The 21970-nt window shown below is 41.2% G+C and overlaps 1 protein-coding gene across 1 annotated transcript in view; it reads left to right on the forward strand.

Moving 5' to 3' along the window:
* The first annotated feature begins 240 nt into the window (after positions 1-240).
* Positions 241-21970, forward strand: part of LOC134500729 (platelet glycoprotein 4-like) — a 461190-nt gene continuing 439460 nt past the window's right edge. The window contains exons 1-2 of the mRNA XM_063308096.1: positions 241-327; positions 4451-4681. Coding sequence (XP_063164166.1) covers positions 4562-4681 — 120 coding nt within the window. The 5' untranslated portion in view covers positions 241-327; positions 4451-4561. The remainder of the gene's footprint in view (positions 328-4450; positions 4682-21970) is intronic.

Raw genomic sequence — 21970 nt, forward strand, 5'->3', positions numbered from 1 at the left:
TCAGCTGCCTTTTGGGTGTGGAGCCAATGAGAACAGTGTGGCAGTGGCGCATCCCTTGTCTCTCCAATGTATATCCCAAAGGCAGTATTAAAATAGTTTGGCTGCCTTGAGTTTTTTTTTTTTTTATCATGCTTCTGCAGCTTTAATCTGGCCATGTCAGAGCTACTCTGTTCTATCTTGTAAGCTTCTCCAACACCACCTTAAATGATGCAATTACTGCTATCTTTTTTTCTTCAGTAAAGCAATTAGATAGACACACCTCCAAGCTGTTTTTGGAATACTATCATCTTACACTGCTGCTGCTGATGCTGCTCTAGCATGTTTCATGTAAGTATATGTGTGCTGCTGTGTATTAACTGCTGCTTTGTCTTGGAACTATGTGGGATCTGGAATGTGCTATATGGGGATCTGTATGGGGGAGAAATGCTGGATTTTCATCTGCAATAATAACCTTGCATGCGACTTTTATTATATAAGTACTGTATGTTGTTGATTAAAGTATTGCTGCTGATATAAAGTGTGCTCACTCTTCACATCCAGGCCAATAGATTTGCCAGATCTCTTGCTCTGGGGATTCCAGACTTGCTTTTGAAGTACTCATGCACAAATTTTGAAGTTGTGATCAAAGCTTCAGCTCTACTTATCATGCCCATGGCTCATAATCCAGTATTGGGTAGCGGGCTGTATGGATGATGATTTACTGGCTTTTATGCCCTAGCAAATGCTTCCCTGTTTTCTACCATGCTTTTCAGTGTGGCACCGACAAATGTTACTTTCTTATCTGTTGGCCATATGAGTGAATCTCTTATTTTCCAGTGTTGGGCACAAGGTTTTCAGGATTTGTCAATGTTCAGGAACATCCACGTCTCCCAACTCACTATTGTTTTTTTTGGAAACTTGAGGACTCTATTCATATTTCTTTGCACAGAGTAGCTGAAGTTCAACAAGCCAGTCTGGTGTAGTAGTTAAGGCAACAGGCTAGAAACCAGGAACGTTCTAGTCCCACCTGAGGCGCAAACCAGCTGGGTGACCTTGGGCCAGTCTCAGCCCTAGGAAGGAGGCAATGGCAAACCACTTCTGAAATCTTGCCAAGAAAACTGCAAAGGAGAGTTGAGGAGACAGCACTGACCCTTAAGTTTGCCCATTTTATATTCTTACTGTATAGCCTTTAGATAACTCCTTCAATGTACATATTAAACAGTTAATTTCTTAAGTAGATCCTGAATGACATCTTGATTTTGCCTTATGTTGAAACAGTATGTTTTAAAAGGAACAATTTATACGCAAGCTTCCCTGGGGCCATAGCACCTCCATAAACCAAGATGGGGATTACATGACCTGTGTCGTGGCAATAAAGTTGTTTCACATCGAGTTCTTTCTTAAAATAGTACAGTGGAGCTTAGAAATAATAATGGAAATTTTTGAAGGCATGCACATAGGCATCTGTTCCTAAGCATGATGACATCAAAAGGACAACATGTGCTTTGTGATATCATGATGCAAGCTTCTCAGGTATGTTAGGATGGAGTCTGCATTGTTAGTTTATATTGCACATTTTGTCTCCACCCCTTGGTATGGACACCTGTGGAAATGCAAGTTGAGAAGAAAAGTAATGGCCTTGTATTTCTTCTGAAAAGAACAGGAACAGGAAACACCTGATTTTAGCCAGGCACAATGCAATTGAAGTAGAAATTGTTGGAGGCTGTGCATCTGAGCATTTCTGCGAGCTAGAATCTGAACTGACCAATGATGTATGGGTGCGCATGTGTGTATGTATATCATACACACACTCACTCACTCACATTATAGGAATCAGCAAGTCCTAACACCTAGGTAACTACATCCTACCAAGAAAAGCATTAAAGGACATGTTCTCTGTGTGCATGGGGGGAAAAGCTGAAGGAAATGACCACTGATTATCAATCTCTTAGATAAAGAGTGGACAATCATAGATTAATAGGGGATATTTAAAGCCCTATCTATGCCCTTTTGCCCCCTTGTGGCCAGTCAATCAGGACATGGTGAAGAGACAGTGACATTGGACTTGCCCTCCAACAAAAATATAGCAGGGCTGAAGTTATTGAGCAGCATTTATTCATATTGCTGTGCTCTCAGTATTACGCAGAAGTCACATACGAACGAATTTAAAAATGCGATTTTTAATCACGATAGTGCCTGCTGTCTGTGCGGAGGGAGGCTAAGTAAAACGTTAAAAAGGTAGAACTAGAGAAATGGAAAGAAATGCTGGAGGTAATCTGTATAGTTTTACAAATACTGTATAAAAGGTTACATATCACCCTACTTTAAACATCAGTCAAATGATGAACCATCATAAAACAGAATAACCAAATGCAAAAGCTACTCAGACATATCAAAAGCCCACTGGAACAGGATCATCTTCACAGCTTTGTGAAACCAAAGCAACATGAGGGGTCCCCGTTCTTCAGAGAACAAATTATTTTCAAGGTGGGGATCATCACTGAGAAGGCATGCTCCAGAACCCGTTCGTTTTACCATATGTACCAAACCATGTAGGGCTATTAAGATTAAAACCAGCACTTGAATTGGGCCCAGAAGCCCCCCCGCCAAACCAATGCAGTGACTTCAGCAAAGGTGTAGCACTACTAAACTTACTCTTCCTCGTTAGTAGTTTGGCCCCTGTATTTTGAGTCAATTGCAGCTTCTGAGTCATTTTCAAGGGCAACCCCGTGTGAAGCATGTTGCAGTACTTTAAGCGTGAGATGGTAAAGATGCAAGTCCCTTGTGTAAAGGCTTCTCAGTCTCAAAGGATCCAGAACTGGTACACCAGTTGAAATTGGGGGAAGGCCCTTCTAACCCTGGCCTCTGTCTGCTGTTCAGGCATGAGTCCAGGAGATCCTCTGAATTGCAGACCTGCTCCTTTAAGGGGAGCATGACTCCATTCAGACTCAACTTGGAACTAGAACCCGTCCTGGCTGATCATCTACAGTCAGCAGTTCTGCTTGCAGGAATTTAATCTGAGCTTGTTTTGACCCACCCCAGACTTCACAGCTTCCAGACACACAGTGTCCTCAACTTTACTTAAGAGTGGGTGGGTCAGGTTCCATTGGGCAGGCTGGGACACTGATATCTAGGTAAGATTGTTCCTCACTCTAAATAGTTCAAAATTCAGCCCAAGTTATATGGGTCATCCAGAGCAGCACATGACTATTTGTGCCTCTTTTAGAATCTGAGCATGATCTGTCTCCCTTTCCATAGTATTTAACCCATGACAATCAAAAGATGGTCATTCTACTAGATGCTCTACAGGGTCATGGCAAGGTTTCCTGCTGCAGTTGATGGGAAGACATGACTATAACCTCCTTATGTGCCCCCTGAATTGAGGGTCTTATCCTATCTTCTGGGAAGCCAAGCCCGGCAAGCTGAAGTAGGCCATGAAGAAGGCATCGTTGTACTATCTCAAAGGAACACAGCAAGCATATAATCTTACAAAGACTGATGGTCGCTAACCCTAAACAACAATTGCAGCCATCCCAAGCCCAAAGCAAACGTAAATGTGGAATAGCATGGTGAATAGGCCAAACTCTTACTGCACCTCATAGCGGAGTAGCTGAGGTCTCAACTGTTCTTCTGCTATTTGGCTGCAAGAGTTCAAACCGACAATGGTGGAGCAACCTTCACACAACTGTCTTTTGAAGCAACCTTCTCAGTAGGCTGTGGTGAATGTTTTTTTTTAGGGTGATTTTGAAATATGCACTTAATTCATGGAAGCCATTGAAAGTCTAGATGAGAAGGTTGGGGAGGGAGGGGCTTTCAAATTGAAGTTGACTCCTGGCAGCAACATGGACCAATTCCTGAAGTCTTCTAGGCAGTGTTTTCCAAAAAATGTGCATCTTGGAATACCTCTATTGGTACTAGTGAGATATTAGCATTCTAGTATAGTAAGACTCAAATAATGCAGGTATATGCTTCTTCTAAGGAAGAATGGTAACAACTAATGAAAAGCATTCATAAATATACATTTAAAATCATGTAGAGAGAACTTTGCTCAGTCTTTGCTCTTTAGCAGGGTGGGAGGTTCATATGTTTGGCTGGAAACCAAGTTTAGAAAAGGCCAAACAAAGAATGTAATTCAGCCTTTCAAACTAATGATTGCAATTATTTTCCTCCCATCTGACACTTCTTGACCAAAGCATGGACTTATTTCATGAAGAGAGAGGTAATTCAGTCTGGAATTATTACTGACTTTTCACTTCTGAGTCTACATAAAAAAGTTCACTTTGGTATTAAACTGAAACTGCTCTGTCAATTTTAGTTTAGCCAGGCTTCAGTTATGTTGACTTTGCCTGTTTGCTTTTCTAAATGTTCTTGCATTTAAAAAAAAACAAAAAAACATTTGTTTCTAGGAGCACTAAATGATCTTCCATGTGATTCTTTATGCTGTATTTTATGCTTCAATCTCTTTTGAAAGTGTGCTTAGGTCTCTGCAATATATATTTTGAGGGAACATCAGAGTGAGAAAACTGAAAGGTCAAAGAAGCAGAAGGAACAGACACAGCGACCTGCAACTGTGTGAAGAAGCATGGGGTGGAAACAAAACTGTTGCTTGCTGATGGTTGCAGCCATCGGGGCAGTGCTGGCCATCCTTGGAGGCATTCTGATTCCAGTTGGAAATGATCTCCTTGAGAAGAAAATAAAAATGGTAAGAGACACTTCTAATCCCTGTATTTCTGCATATCTTCATCACTTTCTTCTCGACATTTGCTTGTGATGTAAACCACCACCATCACTAGCACCCTGCCACAATTGCTCTGACATTTTTTGTAATTTAATCTCACTATTTAGATGTTCTGACAAAGAATCTGCAATCTACGCAGAACCATTTCTGTAAAGAAGTAGATGTGTAATGTTTCCTTGTTTTTAGCAGGCAAACAGCCACTTACTATCAAAGTGGCTATTTGATTAAGTAGGCTATCCTGATTAATTGATTATTTTTATTTAGGTTTTTTTTTTTAAAAAATATTTAATTATTTTGCCTTTGTAGTTTTAAACCTTTTGGTACACCATCCCAGGCTACTTTACCTGAAAAGGAGTGTATGCTGGCTCTACCTGGAAGAAATGGTCATGAAGAACTCTGCCAACACCGCTACCATCTAGCTGGCATTGTTTGAGTCTGTTCCACCCCTTCCATTCCCTCATATCTTCCAGGCCCTGCTTGTCCTGTGATAGAGACATGCATCTGAGTGTCATCAGCATACTTATGATACATGACACCAAATCAATCAACGGCCACCTGCAGTGGCTTCATAGATGTTAAAAATAATATAGGGTAAAGGGCTGAGCCTTTGGGGTGCCTTTAAACAGTCTTCTAATCACACTGATTAGAAACTTCTGCTCAGGAAGAAGCAGAACCACTTTTAAGCAATGTATTTAAAAAAAAAAAATACAGCTGAGAATATTGCAGGCTCTTTTGGCCAAAATCCAACACTGAATAATACAGTCATTTAACTTTTAGTAGCTGATAATCTTTTAAGACATAATTGTTCACGGTCAGCTCTAGCATTAATGCCAATCAGGAGCTTCATCTAAAAGTAAATTAAATTGCTTGTGATTTCATGGTTGCCCTTCTCTCTGAGTTAGTTGCATTATCATATAAGCATTTTGCTTATGTGGCAAACTTGCTGTTAACATGTGCTTCTTTTCAGTGAGGCCTCTGATTTTCCAAGGATACTTGTTATTGCCACAAATTTCCTCTTCTTTGATAGAGCACTTCCAAATAACCAAGCAGCTTTCTAAATTTCAAATATCTGGAGCTGACAGACCGGAGCCTAGGATTTTTCTGAACCTTTCTTGCAACAACCATTGATGATGTCTTCTTGTAATTGGATTCATTACTTAAGCAGTAGCTTTCAAACTCGGGTCCAACCTCAGCTGACCAGCCAAGTGGATTTCCTGAAATGTTGTCATTAGAAGAAATCCATAGGATCTCAGAAAATCCTTCCCCTTTTCCTGTTGGTCAGGCTGATTGTTGACAATTTTGTGAGCTCTTCAAATGACCTGTGAGCTCTACAGCGGTCATTAAAATTTCTTAAGAAAAGATGACAATGACTCTAAAGAAGGACATGATAAAAAAGAATGACAGTGACGAGGAATTATTTTTAACAACTAAATGCACCCGCAACTAAAAGAACCCTAACAATAAAGAATAATGTGAGATATGAACTCACTAAATCTTTACAAATTGTGTTCCTCCAATGCCCATTTTCTCATCCTGTAGGTTTTCTTTTCCCTTTTTCTCCCTCTCTTAATTATATACAAGCACATGTGGGATGTCTTGCTTTTTTACATCAGCGACATTTTTAAAATTTTCACTGGCAGAAGCCAAGAGATGGAAGAAAGACTTGGAAGAAAGCTTTGGCTTTCTGCTTTGCTTTGACCACTTCTTTCCATTCTTCTTGTCTCCTTGGACACCAGCCAAGTTATGTCTTGTGTGTCCAAATCCCATCCCACTAGAAGGGTCAGGCGATCCAATTTGGGTTGCAGAAATCGAGAGGACCACTAGCTGGAGGAAAAACATGGAGGAAACACTAATTATTTATTGCTCTCTAGTGGTCCTCTGGATTTCTGCAGTCCAGATGTGGTGGCCCGAGGAAGAACAGAGCAGACAAAAACAAGGCAGGCAAATAGTGAGTCTGCCAGAGGGTAGAGTCTGCCAGAGGGTAGAGTCTGCCAGAGGGTAGAGGTGAAAAGAGAATATACTTTAAAAAAGGGCATGCTGTCCAGATGTAATGCCATGTGGGAATGACCTTGGGAGACAGGGGAAAGAACCACAGCCAAGTGAAAGGTTGGACAAGAGGCAGCTTATCCCACAAAAGGAATGTGGGCATGGCAAATAGCCCAGAAAGGACTCTCCTTACAGTACTATTACGTCGGCAGAATTCTGGGCTTTTGCCCATCTTTGCTGCTTTGAATGTTTGTTAGGCACACCGATTTCTCAGCAAGCGGTGTGTTTATAGAAAGCCTTATGCAAGATGAAAGAGCTGAAAAAGACAATTTTGAATGACTGCATCTATACCTGGACATTTCTGGGCTTGGTGTAAATAGCATGTAAGGCTTGCAGACTCTCCTTGGCATGTCTGCATTAGAATCGTGTATGACTATATTGGCAGTCTGTAGCTTTCTACTGCTGTTTCTAATCTGAAAGACCTCTTCTTCAGAATTTAGTAACTCTTTTTTTTTCCCCCTTTATGGTTTAGTTTGTTTTTTGTCTGTCTATGGCTGAATCTGCTCACTCTCCTCTCCTCTCTGTCCATATCCTTGACATCAGACATTCTCATCTCCTTTGTACTGTATGTCATCAAAACTTCTTGATCAGCTCCATCTGTTTCTTCCTCCTCCTCCTCCTCTTCCTTTCCCCTTTCTTGTCTCACTGCAGCATGCTTTGTGCTGTCAAAAGGACATGGCCCTCAAATGTGTACAAAAGGCAGACTGGTAGACTTCTCTTTGGAACTGGGTGATCCCGGCAGCACCAACGTTTGAAAACCTTTTGGCTCAGCCTCACAATCAGGCTATCAGTGTCAGAAGACTGTATTCAAAAATGAATCAGCCATGTGGCTGTTGCATTAGCCAGGCCTGCATACTAACTTACCAGCAAAAGAAAAGCTAGAGCAGCCCTCTCTTTGCATATTACTCACAATTCTTATAACAAACTGTTAATGGGCAAACCCCTAACTTAGACAGGAAGCACTCAGGAAATCTTCCTTAGAGAACAACTCAGGCAGAAGTCCTTTGGGAGTTGGTCTGCTCAAAGCAGGAGCTCTAGGGGTAAAGTCCTGAGACACAGACTGGTCAGATCCCCTGTAGTATGCTGTGGCAAATATCCTAAAGTTGTTTTTCATGGTTATTTCTACATGAAGACGTTACAAGGTGTGCTCTTGCAATAAACTCTTGCAATCAATCAAACACACACAAGCCATGGGCTCACACACGACACCACCGAACAGGAAGAAAAGAGGCCAGCAGAGGCAGAATGTAGCTAGCATACAGTCTTTCACCTGCCCCTCTCAAGGTGTGCACTATAGTGGGTAAGACTGCACCTATTAGTGTGGGATTATACTGACACTTAAGTTTAGAAACTGGTTGTGTAGTCTCAAAACTTGCTAATGCTACATTGTGCATTATATCCTTATTTTACTTCCTTGTAGTACCTAGGATTCTTGTTGTGAAGTTCTCACCACAAAGAAGTAAAATGCTTTTGACTCTGTAACAAACTTGGCCTCATGGCTTTTTCTTGGTATGGGCATTAGCTACCCCATACAATGAAGCAACTAAACCAAAACACATCAGGTGACCTTGAAGCATTTTGTCTTCTATGTGATTTATCCATGGAATATCCACTCCAAGGGTATGACTAAGTGTATTGTTAAATCTTAACTGACAACAGAGAACTATAGATGTATTCATCGTCCTGCCATTAGAGTGCTTCTAGTTGTCCCAGACTCCCATCCCGGGATGGCAGGTGAAAAAACTTCCAAGCTATTTGAAAGCCTACATACCCTCTGTGTGAGCATGTGAGAATGACCTTGGGATACAGGAGGAAGAGCTGCAGACAGGACAACCATCATGTAAAGGATATCGTAGTTCACAGAAGGGGAGGGGATTGGGGGTGGGAAGGGTTTCATAAGGGACCCTCCATAGTTTTCTGGAGAATAAAAGGAGAGGAGGGGAGAAATACTTTCAGACTTGCAAGATTCTATTAATGTAAGCTTATAATAAAGATATAGGGACGCGGTGGCACTGCGGGTTAAACCGCTGAGTTGCTGAACTTGCCGATTGGAAGGTCGGAAAGTCGGCGGTTCGAATCCGCGTGACGGGGTGAGCTCCCATTGCTAGGCCCAGCTCCTGCCAAACCTGGCATTTCGAAAACATGCAAATGTGAGTAGATTAATAGGTACCGCTTTGGCGGGCAGGTAACGGCGTTCTGTGTAGTCATGCCGGCCACATGACCGCGGAAGTGTCTATGGACAAACGCTGGCTCTTTGGCTTTGAAACGGAGATGAGCACCGCCCCCTAGAGTCGGACACGGCTGGACTTAATGTCAAGGGAAACCTTTACCTTTACCTTTTATAATAAAGATAGAGCTACTATTCATTGTTGTGCTTCTTGTCTGGACCAGCCTTGAAGGGCCAATGCCCTGGCACTGAAGGTGTGCACCATTTTTTCCCATGTGTTGCTTAAATTCATGAAGCTGCTTGAACCTGAGCCCAGCCATGTATTAGACAACTTTTCCAAGCAGACATTCCTAAGGTTTTTGCAACATTCTCTGTCAGTTTCTCCATACACAGAACGTAGGGTTTAATTTTAGCAAGCCTGGTCCTTTTGCCCCGTTCTGTGATAATATCCTTCCCTGAACTATTAAGCATGTCTTTTTATCATCTATAATACAACCTTTTTCTGTGTGCTTCTCTTTATTAATTGTTTTCATGTACTAGTGCAGGGTTTCTCAACCTTGGCAACTTTTAAGGTCTGTGGACGTCAACTCCCAGAATTCTGGAAGTTGATGTCCACACATCTTAAAGGTTGAGAAACGTTGTATGAGGATATGTCTTTTCCCCTCTCTTTTCAGTTCTACACTATCTGCTCTTACATTTCCTTTTTTTCTCATTTTACAGCAAGAACTAATTAAACATTAGAGCTTGAGGCAGTATTAGCAATTGACTGTGCATGTTCCAATTAGTCATGTTTTAGCTCAAGCAGAAACAGCTTCAGATTCTTTGCAATGGGGATACATACTTGATGTCTCTATCCTGGCTTTCTCTGTTCCATTCTACCCCACTGGGGCAATATTTGGCAATAGAAGAAAATGGGGAGGTAGGAAAACTTTGACCTACTGGGTATTATTTCATCAATATAGAGCAGGGCTCTTCAAACTCTCCAGCTCATTGACCCCTTCATGAAGTTTCAGATTGTTCATTGATCCCAAATGTTTATTATATGAAAATAATTTAATAAATACTACTTAGTTCATAGCACTATGGATAACAACAACAACAATAACATCAACTCCTTAGATAGTCCCATCAACCATTGGGGGTTGATATTGACCACGTTGGGGAACTCTGATCTAGAGAATCACTAGGAAACACACATGTTGGGTTAAGGTAGCTTGCAGCTGAAAGAAGAGGCACCATTCATTCCCAGCCCTTTCTTCCTCTTTCAGTGTTGTTTCCCCCACTCAATACATAGAACCAAAATGGCAGCTTTGTTCAGCCCTTGGGCTCCTGAGCAGGCATTAAATCAATTAAATTGTGTGAGAGGGACTTTGCATTCTTTCCAATTAGATTGACTACCTATCTGGCACCTTCTCTTGTTCAGTATAAACAAAGGTCAACACTGTATTATTTATTTATTCTTTTTCCACCCTGCCTTTTCTGTAAGGAATCAAAGAATGGTGTACAAGGATCACATCTCATTTTATTCCTGCAGCAACAACTCTGTGAAGTATCCTGGCTTGAGAGGAAGTAATCCATCTACGGCTGAGTGGTGTCTTGAACTTTAGCCTCCTTAGGTCTAGTCTAACTCTTAAACTACTAAACCATTCAGGCTGTAACCATTACACTACCCTGTTCACCCTGTTCACCACCCTTCCTCATACCTAGGATGGTCTTGCTTGTTTGGAAATGTTTTCAATGGTATCCTAGGTATGAGGAAGAAGAACAATGTCTGAAAGGGTTATGGCTATGACTATCTTCTTCAGCTGGGTCCTATGACATTTTAGGTGTTAGATTTATATTGCAATACATCTTTACTTCTGGAATTCAAGATGGCTTAGCTGTATGCCCACCACAAGCCAGTGGGGTAGGCTGGGCTGAGAATGACTGCTCAAAGTAATCCAGTGAGTTTCCATGGCTAAGGGTGGGCTAGAACCTGGGTCTCCCCTGTCCTGGTCCAACACCTTCACCATTACAGAAAACTGTCTCTTGAGTCCGACGCCTTACATTTCTACTTCAGATTCCTTGTGCATCTCCTATTCTGCTGTCCTCTCCTCTCTAAATTACCATAGACTTAGTTTTCATCTCCTCTGCCTTCCTTCTTCTGTACCAGACTTTCTTAATACTCTATTTTGCTTTTGTTTCTGTCCCCACTCTGTCTTTGGATTTCTTGCCACTCTTATACTCTTTGTGCTTAGTTGCAGTCTGCTTGATCAGTGTATCAGATTTTCTTCTCCAGAGGCACTTGCTTGGGTATTTTTGAGAGCCTTTCCTGCTACTTCTGCTCTGATATTGCCTTGGTTAGATTGAAAATCTTGGATCAGTCTTTGCCCTTAACCTTGGCTTAGGCTGGCTTCCTAAAGCCTTGCTTGCCTTCATCCTTATTCTTCAGTTATCAACCAGCCCTTAACCATATGCATTCTAGTCACTTTCTCTTCTGAGAATTTGCAGGACTTGCAAACCCATGCATATGGTGGGCATCAAATAAGTTGGATTTGTAGTCCCTGGCCAACATATGGGATACATCAGGTTGGGGAAGATTCCAATCTAGCACTTGGTCTAGCCCTGAAGGGTTCTAGAGCAATTTCTAGTGGTTGAAAGTTGATGAATAAAAACCTATCTGTATTGTTAGCATGATGAGGCATAATCTAAGGAAATCAGAAGCGCCCATGTTTCCAGAATTTTGAGTGTGGGGTTGTGTGATAAAGTTTTCACTTGACATTTTATGGATGCTTCCATTGGTAGTGGCATCAATGAGCCTCATTTCTGAAGGCTGATATATAAAACAGATTTAGATATTTTTCAGGAATAGGGGAAAAAAAAAACATTGAGTGTGAGGGGCATAAATATACGATCTACCAATCCTGGTTTTTGTTCTTGACAAATTGACGATAATTTGGAGTTCTACATAGATCTTCAACGGTTCTTGCCAGACCTTTGCATTTTGTGTGGCCTTGCCTGAGGGAGATTTCTGGAGAACTTGAAAGCTTGCACAGTCTGTGGTGGTAGCATTTGGGCTATACCTGGTCAGATGAATTGTTTCATTATGGATTTTTATTTCCAGAATGGAAACTCAAAATTCAAACCCTTTAGGTTTACAATGGTTACACTTCAGAGTTTTTCTAACAGCCCTAGCTGTATCAATGTTTCACAGTTATGGGGGGGGGGGGACCTGAGTTTATCAGTTCTTCCATCTCCATTTTAATGAGAGATTAGCTTGCCAAACCAAGCCAAATTTATTTGTGGTTGACCAGGTGTGGTTTGGCTTATTTTCTCTCATTGAACCATTATTCCAGTTCTTCTTTTGAGCAAAGCAGTTAAAAATCAATCGAGACCTAAGGGTTGAGTCTGCACATTTTCCCCAGTCACACGTGGCTTGTTCAGATGTAAACTCTGACAGTGAGCAATATTATATCTTGGTTCAGCTTTTCCAATTGCAGAGACATGGCCCAGCCATAATAATTCCCTACTAGCAATTTCCTTCCTCATTGCTACTTACTGTTTTAAAACAAAGGGTTTGTCCTTGGCTAGAATAAATAAAATGAATGTAAGCAATTCTGAAACAAGAGGAGTGTGCAAACAATGTGAGCTGTTCAGTTAACTAAAAAGAAAAAAAAGTTTATAGCTGACATAGTCCTGGCATGATTGTTATCAGGGTCATTTCATATCTGTTGTAAAGTACAGGTACTGTATATTTGGTGATTGTTGCAAATAGTCCTCGCAGCAGACTCCAGATAAAGGAAATGCTTGTGTGGAATGGAACTGTAGACGAGTTCTTAAGTCTGACTTTTGCTTAGATTCACCTTAGTGCATTTGTCTATGTCATGTCAATCAAATCTTATCATTTCTATTTGCCTATATTCAAACTGCAGGCTGTGCTGAAATTTTCCAATGTTGATTTTTAAAGCAAAGGCTAGATATTTGGCTGGGGGTGAAGCTGATCTCTACCAGAACCATTGTGTCTCACTAATGATTGCTACTTCTTTCCATTCTCATTTCTGGAATAATCAGAAGAGTTAAAAAATAGTGTACATTTTCCTGTATGATCTCCATTACAATGAATTATCTTCAGCCACTGTTACATAAAGCAGTTTGCTCTGGAGGTACAAGGCTGACGCTGTAGGCAAAAGCTAAACAAGTCCAGACTGAACAAGGGAATGATGTGCTACTGCTAAAACATTTGTATAACTTGCCTGTATACAGACAGAGACAGATGAGAATATTGACTTGTTCCATGTCCAAGAGGAAAGCAGCCAATGTTGTCTGGCATTCACTAAATGAAGGAAGTATTGGTCTGCTATCTAATCAATACTCTGTAAAATAAGAGTTGCCTATATTGATCATCAGAGCAGGTAGAGCCAGTCTGGTCTAGTGGTTAAGGTGCTGGGCTAGAAACCAGGAGTCTGTGAGTTCTAGTCTAGGCCTGAAAGCCGGCTGGGTGACCTTGGGCCAGTCACTTTCTCTCAGCCCAACTCGGTGCAATGTAGACTAGCCTCCTTGTGGTGCACCCCGGGCAACGTGACTTGTCACGGCTAAATAATCTACACATCTGGCTGCTGGAACTCACAAGGATTTCCCAGAAAGAAAAAAAGCAGCATGAACTGCTATGCTATACGATTCTATCTATCTATCTATCTATCTATCTATCTATCTATCTATCTATCTATCTATCTATCTATCAGAGCAGGTCATGGCACAGGGTCACCCTTTAATCATTGACTTGAAAAAGCTAAGCAGGGTTGGACCTGGTTAGCATTTGGATGGAGGACCAATAGGAAATTCCACAACTGTAATTTAGATTGGTTGCAGCATCCTGGAAGAAGGCAATGGCAAATCACTTCCTTATATTGCCTCAAGAAGACTTCAGGGATGTGTCCATAGAGTCACTAACTGAGCTCAACTCAGATGAGTCTTTATTTTTACTATAAGTGGATGGACTGCAAAGAGGTAAGACCAGCCAGGTAGATACAGATGGAAGGACCAGCCAGTTGCCAGTGGGAAGCCAACACAGTAGGACATGGGGCCAACAGAGCTCCCCACACAGGAGCAAAATGATACCCCTCCAATACTGGAGCTACTGAAGAGCTACATCTTCCATAAGCCTTTAGCTGATCCTCTTTTAAAGCCACACAGATTGAACAACACTGCACACCATCTCATGATCAGACCCTGCACATTCCACAGATTAGCACCACTTTTGTTTTGATTGTCCTGACTGTCTCCCTATTCTTTTAATTCTGCAGGACAATACTGATGTATCTCTATTCTGCTCCACCTTTATTTTCCCCACCTCCAAGCTGGAAACTTCCATCTATTTTAATGTTTTCTCATAGGCAGATTATCAAGAGGCTTAAAATAACTTATCTACCATTTTTGGAATGTTCAGTTGAGGTTGCAGAACACCAGAACTGTCTGCAGTGCTACAGGTGGTTGTTGAAAGGCAAAGTCCTATTATATCTGTCCAACTTTTAGACCTTTTCCAAAGGTCTATTTTCCTTCATTCCACCACCTCACCCCCCACAATACCACTTAATGGGTATAATTTTACATACACCACAACCCTACTGTTTCTTTCTTCCCCCTTCCAGTCTAGTTATTGCATATGTGGCATTCTATTCCAATCCTAGTCCAAAGGAATCCCACTGCCATTGTTTCTACTGTCTTATTTTGTCAGCTGGCAAGAGTTGGGATAGATTGGGGTGGCCTATACATGTAATAAATAAATAAAATGCATTGAAATCTTTGCAACATCTTTTTTTCTAAAGAATGGTTCATGGCTTTCATGGAAGAACAGCAACCATTCTGTTGAACTCAAGTTTAATCTCATCAACTCCCATAAACCACAGCATGTCTGCAGGGCTTAAGCAGAAGCATCATATCAGGCTGGCTAAAGATGACTCAGGTTCTGTAATTCAGAACTGCAAGACTTTGGAAGTAGGGAGGGGTGGGGGTGGGGCTAGGAAGAGGTAGGGCTTCATTTTATTGAGCTGCTTTCTATGGTGTAATATTTAAACATGCCATAAATTACAGTTCATATAAATGGTATTCCAACAATCTTTCCAAAAATGTTTAGAAAAGCTGCTTGTGACCCAGCATTAACACAAAACCCTACAGAGTTTCTCTACAAACCCTGAATAATCCTTCCACTTTTCCAGCCCAGGTTTGCAGGGGAATCTGCAAAAAAAAAAAAAACTTAATTGTGTCCCATAAAGAGGCTTTGTATGTATCTTTGCCTGATTTATGCAAATGTTGATGGAAATTTCCCTGAGGGTTTTTTCTCCCAAATTGCTTTTACTAGCACTTTTTTGTTGTTGTTCTTTGACCCAGATATTTTTCAAATGCAAGAGTTTTAAATAAAAATCCCAAGTAAGTTTTTTTAAAAGTAATCACTTTTATTTGCCTGTAACTTTCAGTAACACATTTTTTTAAGACTGTGTGTGTCAGAGTCAGATGGGGGGAGAGACCATTTTAAAGCAGTAAAAAATGACGATTACTATACTGTTTTACACTGGGGGCGGGGGGTGTCACATTACTACCAAGTCTGGTAGAGGTGAAATGTCCGAATTAATTTCCAACAGAATCGTGGTATAGACCTTTTATGTGTTCAGTTGTGCACACATGGACATTATGGGATCAAATATGCTCAAAACAAACAAGTATGGCATTTCGTTTTACTTTTTTAATGCAATTTGATTTAATTAACATTGCTATATGAGCTCATGTCTGGCTTTTTGTCATGAAAGCTAATTTGACAATCTCATTAGCCAGAAAAGATGCTTCTGCCATTGATGCTGATAAACTTTGTATATGACATCAGCAGTTGCACCAGGGGTGTATGTAGGGAGGGGCTCAACAATTTACATATACTTGATAATACAGCAATTTTAATAATCTTTTAATAATCTTTAATAATCTTAATTGTGTTAAACCAAAACCAAACATTATTATTTTTTTTATTATACCTTAATAACCTTAATCCAAATTGTTAAAGAAAATTAAATGAAATCAGCCAAATCCGTAGAGCAATCCAGATAAATATTCTTAAACCCTTATTCCACTTCAAAATAGACCAAAGCGTTTACATATCTCTACAACACACACACACAGCATTTTTCTTAAATCAAACAGCCCAACTGCCCCCCTGCCAAAAAAAATTCCAACTTCTCTTCAGGAAACCTCCCATACATAATAACCCCTTCTTTTCCAAGGCACTCCATCAGAAAATCCATTTCACTTATGGCTTGTAACTTGATCTCTTCCTTTAATTTATTCCATTCAACTATCCAATCTTCAACCAATATCTCAGCAGAAGTTGAATAAACATTCCTGTCACTGTTAAATTCCTCAATTTCATCTGCGACATCCCCAACCAGATGAGACATTTTAAAGATCATATTTTCCACAATGTCCTGAATGCCTTGCCTAAAAACTTGGTAAGAATCAGAAGGAATCTGCTTAAAATCTAGATGGAAGTCAGAGAAAGTCTGTTCAAGGTCCTCCATGTCTCAAACAGTAGATTGTGGTGCCCCCTTGGAGCTTAACCAGCGAAAGTCAAAGATATGAAGGAATGTGTTTACTTAAGTGAGAGTGAGATTAGCCAACAATTCCTCAGGGAAAGTAGAAGCAGAAAAGTGAAAGTTGAAAACAGCCAATTGGATGTGCAGGAAAATGCCAATCTCATCAAATTCAGTACAAAAATAATATCAGGGAGGCATTATTTACTCTCAGTCCTCCTTAACATTTGGATGGGAAACAAGCCAAAACTTAAAAAAAAAAAAAAAACCAAAACAACAATAAGCACTAAGAGAACCCACTTCTCCTTGAGGTAGAAAGCCTCTCTTAGGGTACATTTACTTAAAAATATATAAATTGAGTGATTTAGAAATGGCGTGGCTGGTCTTAATGTCCCTTTAAGGCTACAGTGCGGCTTGGAAATGGTGACGTCCCAGCCTCCCAGCTAGCTCTTATCAGACGAGCGCAAATGCTGTTTGCGATCTTGTGTCTGCAAGCAGCTGTTCTGGAGGACAGATCGGGTGATTCCAGGTGTTTTCCTTTCCCAGAAAAACGCTCCTGTGCTTCAGGAAAAATCTGCCTAAGCTCGAAAAAACTGCCACATTGTCAGTTCTGCCTGTGGAGCTTGTGGGCACAGCTGTTCAGTCCGCCATGTTCCCACTGGAATTCCTCTGCCATATTGACTTTTGACACCCCTAAGTTGCATATTGATATCAAGGCTTGTGTGGATCATTTTTGCTCCCTGAGTTCCCTGTGGGATCAAAATGCTTGTGGGACATGTAGATCTGTCTGCACAGATAATGGAGAAACCAGTGGCCACACTTGATCTAGTTGCTACCTCATTGATATTTCATCCCAGAGGTCTAGGTAACATATTAGGCAACCCTTGCCTTGACTACTGCTGTATGTTTCATGTTAGACTCTCCTTGAAGATAGTGGAGAAGCTTCAACTTGAATAAAATGCAGGAGATAAAAGCATGGAATTATTTTGGACTAACAATTCTGGTTAAATAGTGAACATGTATTTATATGAAGAAATGTTTATTTAAAATAAACTCAGTCTTTGCTTATCTTCAGCATGTAACAACTGCAGAAAATATACTCCCTGTTTTTTCAATGTTAAAATGTGAAAGAATGACAACATTTCACTTAATAAGGAATGTGTTTGAAACAGTAACAATAATTTCTCTCTCTCTCTCGGGTATTGTGGACTGAGTAAAAAAAAGTTTCTTTGGGCTGGCCCTGCATGGTAGGAGCTTCAGAAGAAGCTCCATTTGAGACATTGATTTGCTTCTTCATTTAGCCAGTTAGCTCAGCAAATGAAAACTCCACCCCACACATTGCTTAGGTTGATTAATTGATTACATTAATCAAGTAGTTGTTGACTCTTAGCAACCACATAGATAGGTTTTCTCTCTCTTTTCGAAATAAATTTTATTAAAAGTTTTACAAAGAACTAGCAGAAAACAAAGAGGAAAAGGAGCAAAGAGGAAAAAGAAGCAAAAAGCAGAAGTGCAGAAAGAATAAAAAGGAATAGAAAGAAGAAGTTTCCAATTTTCCTTTGCAGCAAATATAAGTACAATTACGAAATTATTTCTTATTCTATGATTACAAACATATGGAGTGGTTTTCTCCATTATGAACTGTCCCTAATCTGGCCCTTCAGCTCATCCAAGGGCACCCCCATTACCACTGTAACTGAGTCTGCCCATCTTGCTGCTGGTTGTCCTCTTCTCTTTCCTTCCACCTTTCCCAGCATTAGAGCCTTCTCCATTATGTGTCCAAAGTAGGATAATTTGATTCTGGTCATTTGTGCCTTGTACAATAATTCATTTAACAGTGAAAGAGAAGGACCTTCTCCCTCACTTCCTTGATATTTCTTCCTGTTTCATGAGGAAATCTTGAGTCATCTTGAGCCCACACCTATAGCCTGAAGTTCTAAACCTGAGCCCCAGCTCTTGGGCTATAAAATTGCATTGTTTCCTGGTTCAGCCGTCAAGGATGGTGAGGCACACTTTTTCAGTTACTTGTTTTGATGTGTGTGTAGGATATGATCTGCATGGCAAGCATCAACGTGTCCTGCCATGGCTTCCTTAGCTTCCTAGGCAATGGTGGGAACACCCTTTGACTTGCTTGCCAACATTCTGGCTTCACAGAAGATAGTGGAAAGCTTCTCAGTCTGAAGGTGCAATTCATTGGTGCTTCAAAAACTATGCAGGGATGTGAAAGTGAAAGGTCCCCTGTGTAAGCACCGAGTCATGTCTGACCCTTTGGAGGGATACCACTTTCACTGGCAGACTATAGTGGGGTGGTTTGCCATTGCCTTCCCCACTGGTCACCTTCCCCAGCAAGCTGGGTCTTCATTTTATTTACCTCGGAAGGATGGAAGGCTGAGTTGACCTGAGGCCACTACCCAGGAATCCAGCTTCCGCTGGGATCAAACCCGGGTCGTGGGGAGAGTTTTGGTTGCAATACTGTCACCCACCACTCTGCGCCACATGAGGCTCTTCTATGCAGGGTTAGGACTTGTGAATATCACAACTCCCCCCCTTATTTTTGCAGCTAAGCCTCAAAGCAGGAATACTCTCACTGTTCTTTTTTTCTCTTTCTCTCTTCCTGTCCTCTCTCCCTGGTCTAACAAGATGGCCCTGTCAGACAGAGATGAAGAGCATGCACAGAGTGCAGGAATAACAGCCAAATCAACATTGAGCCCAGCTGTCAACCAAATCAAAGGTTTTTGAAAAACAATTTGTTAAATCCAGACTGAAACCAAATCCATGCACAGAATGCAATACTAATAAACCAACACATCAAGGCAACAAGGAAGCCTAAAACTTTTAAAAATAAAGGAGCAGTAACAGCAGCTTAGCTTCCATGTAGCTAGGATGCCTCCTCTTGTCTTTGGGCTGTGTAGTCTGCTGGCATTTCATGTGAGTGTTGTGCAGCTTCAGCATTGCCCTGTACAATGTAGCTGAGCCAGGAACTGGGGCCAGTAACATCATCCTTGGCCATGTATAAAGGGAACAGGAGGTAAAGGGTCACTCAAGTTTTCCTTGCGTGCCTTACATCGGAAAATATGAAACCTTTGAGATATCCAGTTTTCTGGTAAACAGATTCTCAAATAAGAGGATCAGCAGACCACTCAGGCCCTTTTGTGGCCTGTTGCTTTGCAAGTCATATTCCAAAGAGAATTACCTCTCTGATGCTGCCAGGAAGAACGATTAGGCAAGCAATGCAGAGTTTGGTTACTGTTGACAGCTGAGCATCATTTTCTATGATAAGGAATTATGCAACTTCTTGATCTTGATCTTCTGAGTTACATCAATTGCCCTCAACTGTGTCTGACAAGTAACTGTCACATTTCTTAATCAGAAGTTCTCCACCTGCACACCACCATCAAAACCTATGGAGATCAGGGTTCATGTCTGCAGGAATAAAATGCAGAAGCCCCTTTATTAATGTCTGTTAATCTATGTTTTTTCTTCTGAGATTGCTGTGTCTGGTGTTGTAAAGAACATGCTCACTCTGCATTGGTAGATGAAAGTCGTTGACATTCACAAAGATCATAATGAAACTACTTCACCTGTGAGACACATTGGTTTAGAAATTCCTATACCCCAAGAATGGGATGTTGCTACAGCACTATTGCATGTGTCATTGTACTGACATCTGTTGTTGTTTATTTGTTCAGTCAGTTCCGACTCTTCGTGACTTCATGGACCAGCCCACGCCAGAGCTTCCTGTCGGTCATCAACACCCCCAGCTCCCCCAGGGACGAGTCCGTCACCTCTAGAATATCATCCATCCATCTTGCCCTTGGTCGGCCCCTCTTCCTTTTGCCCTCCACTCTCCCTAGCATCAGCACCTTCTCCAGGGTGTCCTGTCTTCTCATGATGTGGCCAAAGTATTTCAGTTTTGCCTTTAATATCGTTCCCTCAAGTGAGCACTCTGGCTTTATTTCCTGGAGGATGGACTGGTTTGATCTTCTGGCAGTCCAAGGCACTCTCAGAATTTTCCTCCAACACCACAGTTCAAAAGCATCGATCTTCCTTCTCTCAGCCTTCCTTATGGTTCAGCTCTCACAGCCATATGTTACTACGGGGAACACCATTGCTTTAACTATGCGGAACTTTGTTGTCAGTGTGATGTCTCTGCTCTTAACTATTTTATGGAGATTTGTCATTGCTCTTCTCCCAAGGATTAAGTGTCTTCTGATTCCCTGACTGCAGCCAGCATCTGCAGTAATCTTCGCACCTAGAAATACAAAGTCTTTCACTGCCTCTACAGTTTCTCCCTCTATTTGCCAGTTATCAATCAAGCTGGTTGCCATAATCCTGGTTTTTTTGAGGTTTAGCTGCAAGCCAGCTTTTGCACTTTCTTCTTTCACCTTCATCATAAGGCTCCTCAGTTCCTCTTCGCTTTCAGCCATCAAAGTGGTATCATCTGCATATCTGAGATTGTTAATGTTTCTTCCAGCGATTTTAACTCCAGCCTTGGATTCCTCAAGCCCAGCATGTCGCATGATGTGTTCTGTGTACAAGTTGAATAGGTAGGGTGAGAGTGTACAGCCCTGCCATACTCCTTTTCCAATCTTAAATCAGTCCGTTGTTCCGTGGTCTGTTCTTACTGTTGCTACTTGGTTGTTATACAGATTCTTCAGGAGGCAGACAAGATGACTTGGTATCCCCATACTGCTAAGAACTTGCCACAATTTGTTATGGTCCACACAGTCAAAGGCTTTAGAATAGTCAATAAAACAAATAGATGTTTTTCTGAAACTCTCTGGCTTTTTCCATTATCCAGTGGATATTGGCAATTTGGTCCCTAGTTCCTCTGCCTTTTCTAAACCCAGCTTGTACATCTGGCAATTCTCGCTCCATGAATTGCTGAAGTCTACCTTGCAGGAACTTGAGCATTACCTTACTGGCATGTGAAATGAGTGCCACTGTTCGATAGTTTGAACATTCTTTAGTGTTCCCCTTTTTTGGTATGGGGATATAAGTTGATTTTTTTTCCAGTCTGATGGCCATTCTTGTGTTTTCCAAATTTGCTGGCATATAGCATGCATTACCTTGACAGCATCATCTTGCAAGATTTTGAACAGTTCAGCTGGGATGCTGTCATCTCCTGCTGCCTTGTTATTAGCAATGCTTCTTAAGGCCCACTCAACCTCACTCTTCAGGATGTCTGGCTCTAGCTCACTGACCACACCGTCAAAGCTATCCCTGATATTGTTATCCTTCCTATACAGGTTTTCTGTATATTCTTGCCACCTTTTCTTGATCTCTTCTTCTTCTGTTAGGTCCTTGCCATCTTCGTTTTTGATCATACCCATTTTTGCCTGGAATTTACCTCCAATGGTTCTAATTTTCTGGAAGAGGTCTCTTGTCCTTCCTATTCTATTGTCTTCTTCCACTTCCGCGCATTGCTTGTTTAAAAATAATTCCTTATCTCTTCTGGCTAACCTCTGGAATTTTGCATTTAATTGG

This window comes from Candoia aspera, chromosome 7, assembly GCF_035149785.1.
Source record: "Candoia aspera isolate rCanAsp1 chromosome 7, rCanAsp1.hap2, whole genome shotgun sequence".
NCBI classification, from domain to species: domain Eukaryota; kingdom Metazoa; phylum Chordata; class Lepidosauria; order Squamata; family Boidae; genus Candoia; species Candoia aspera.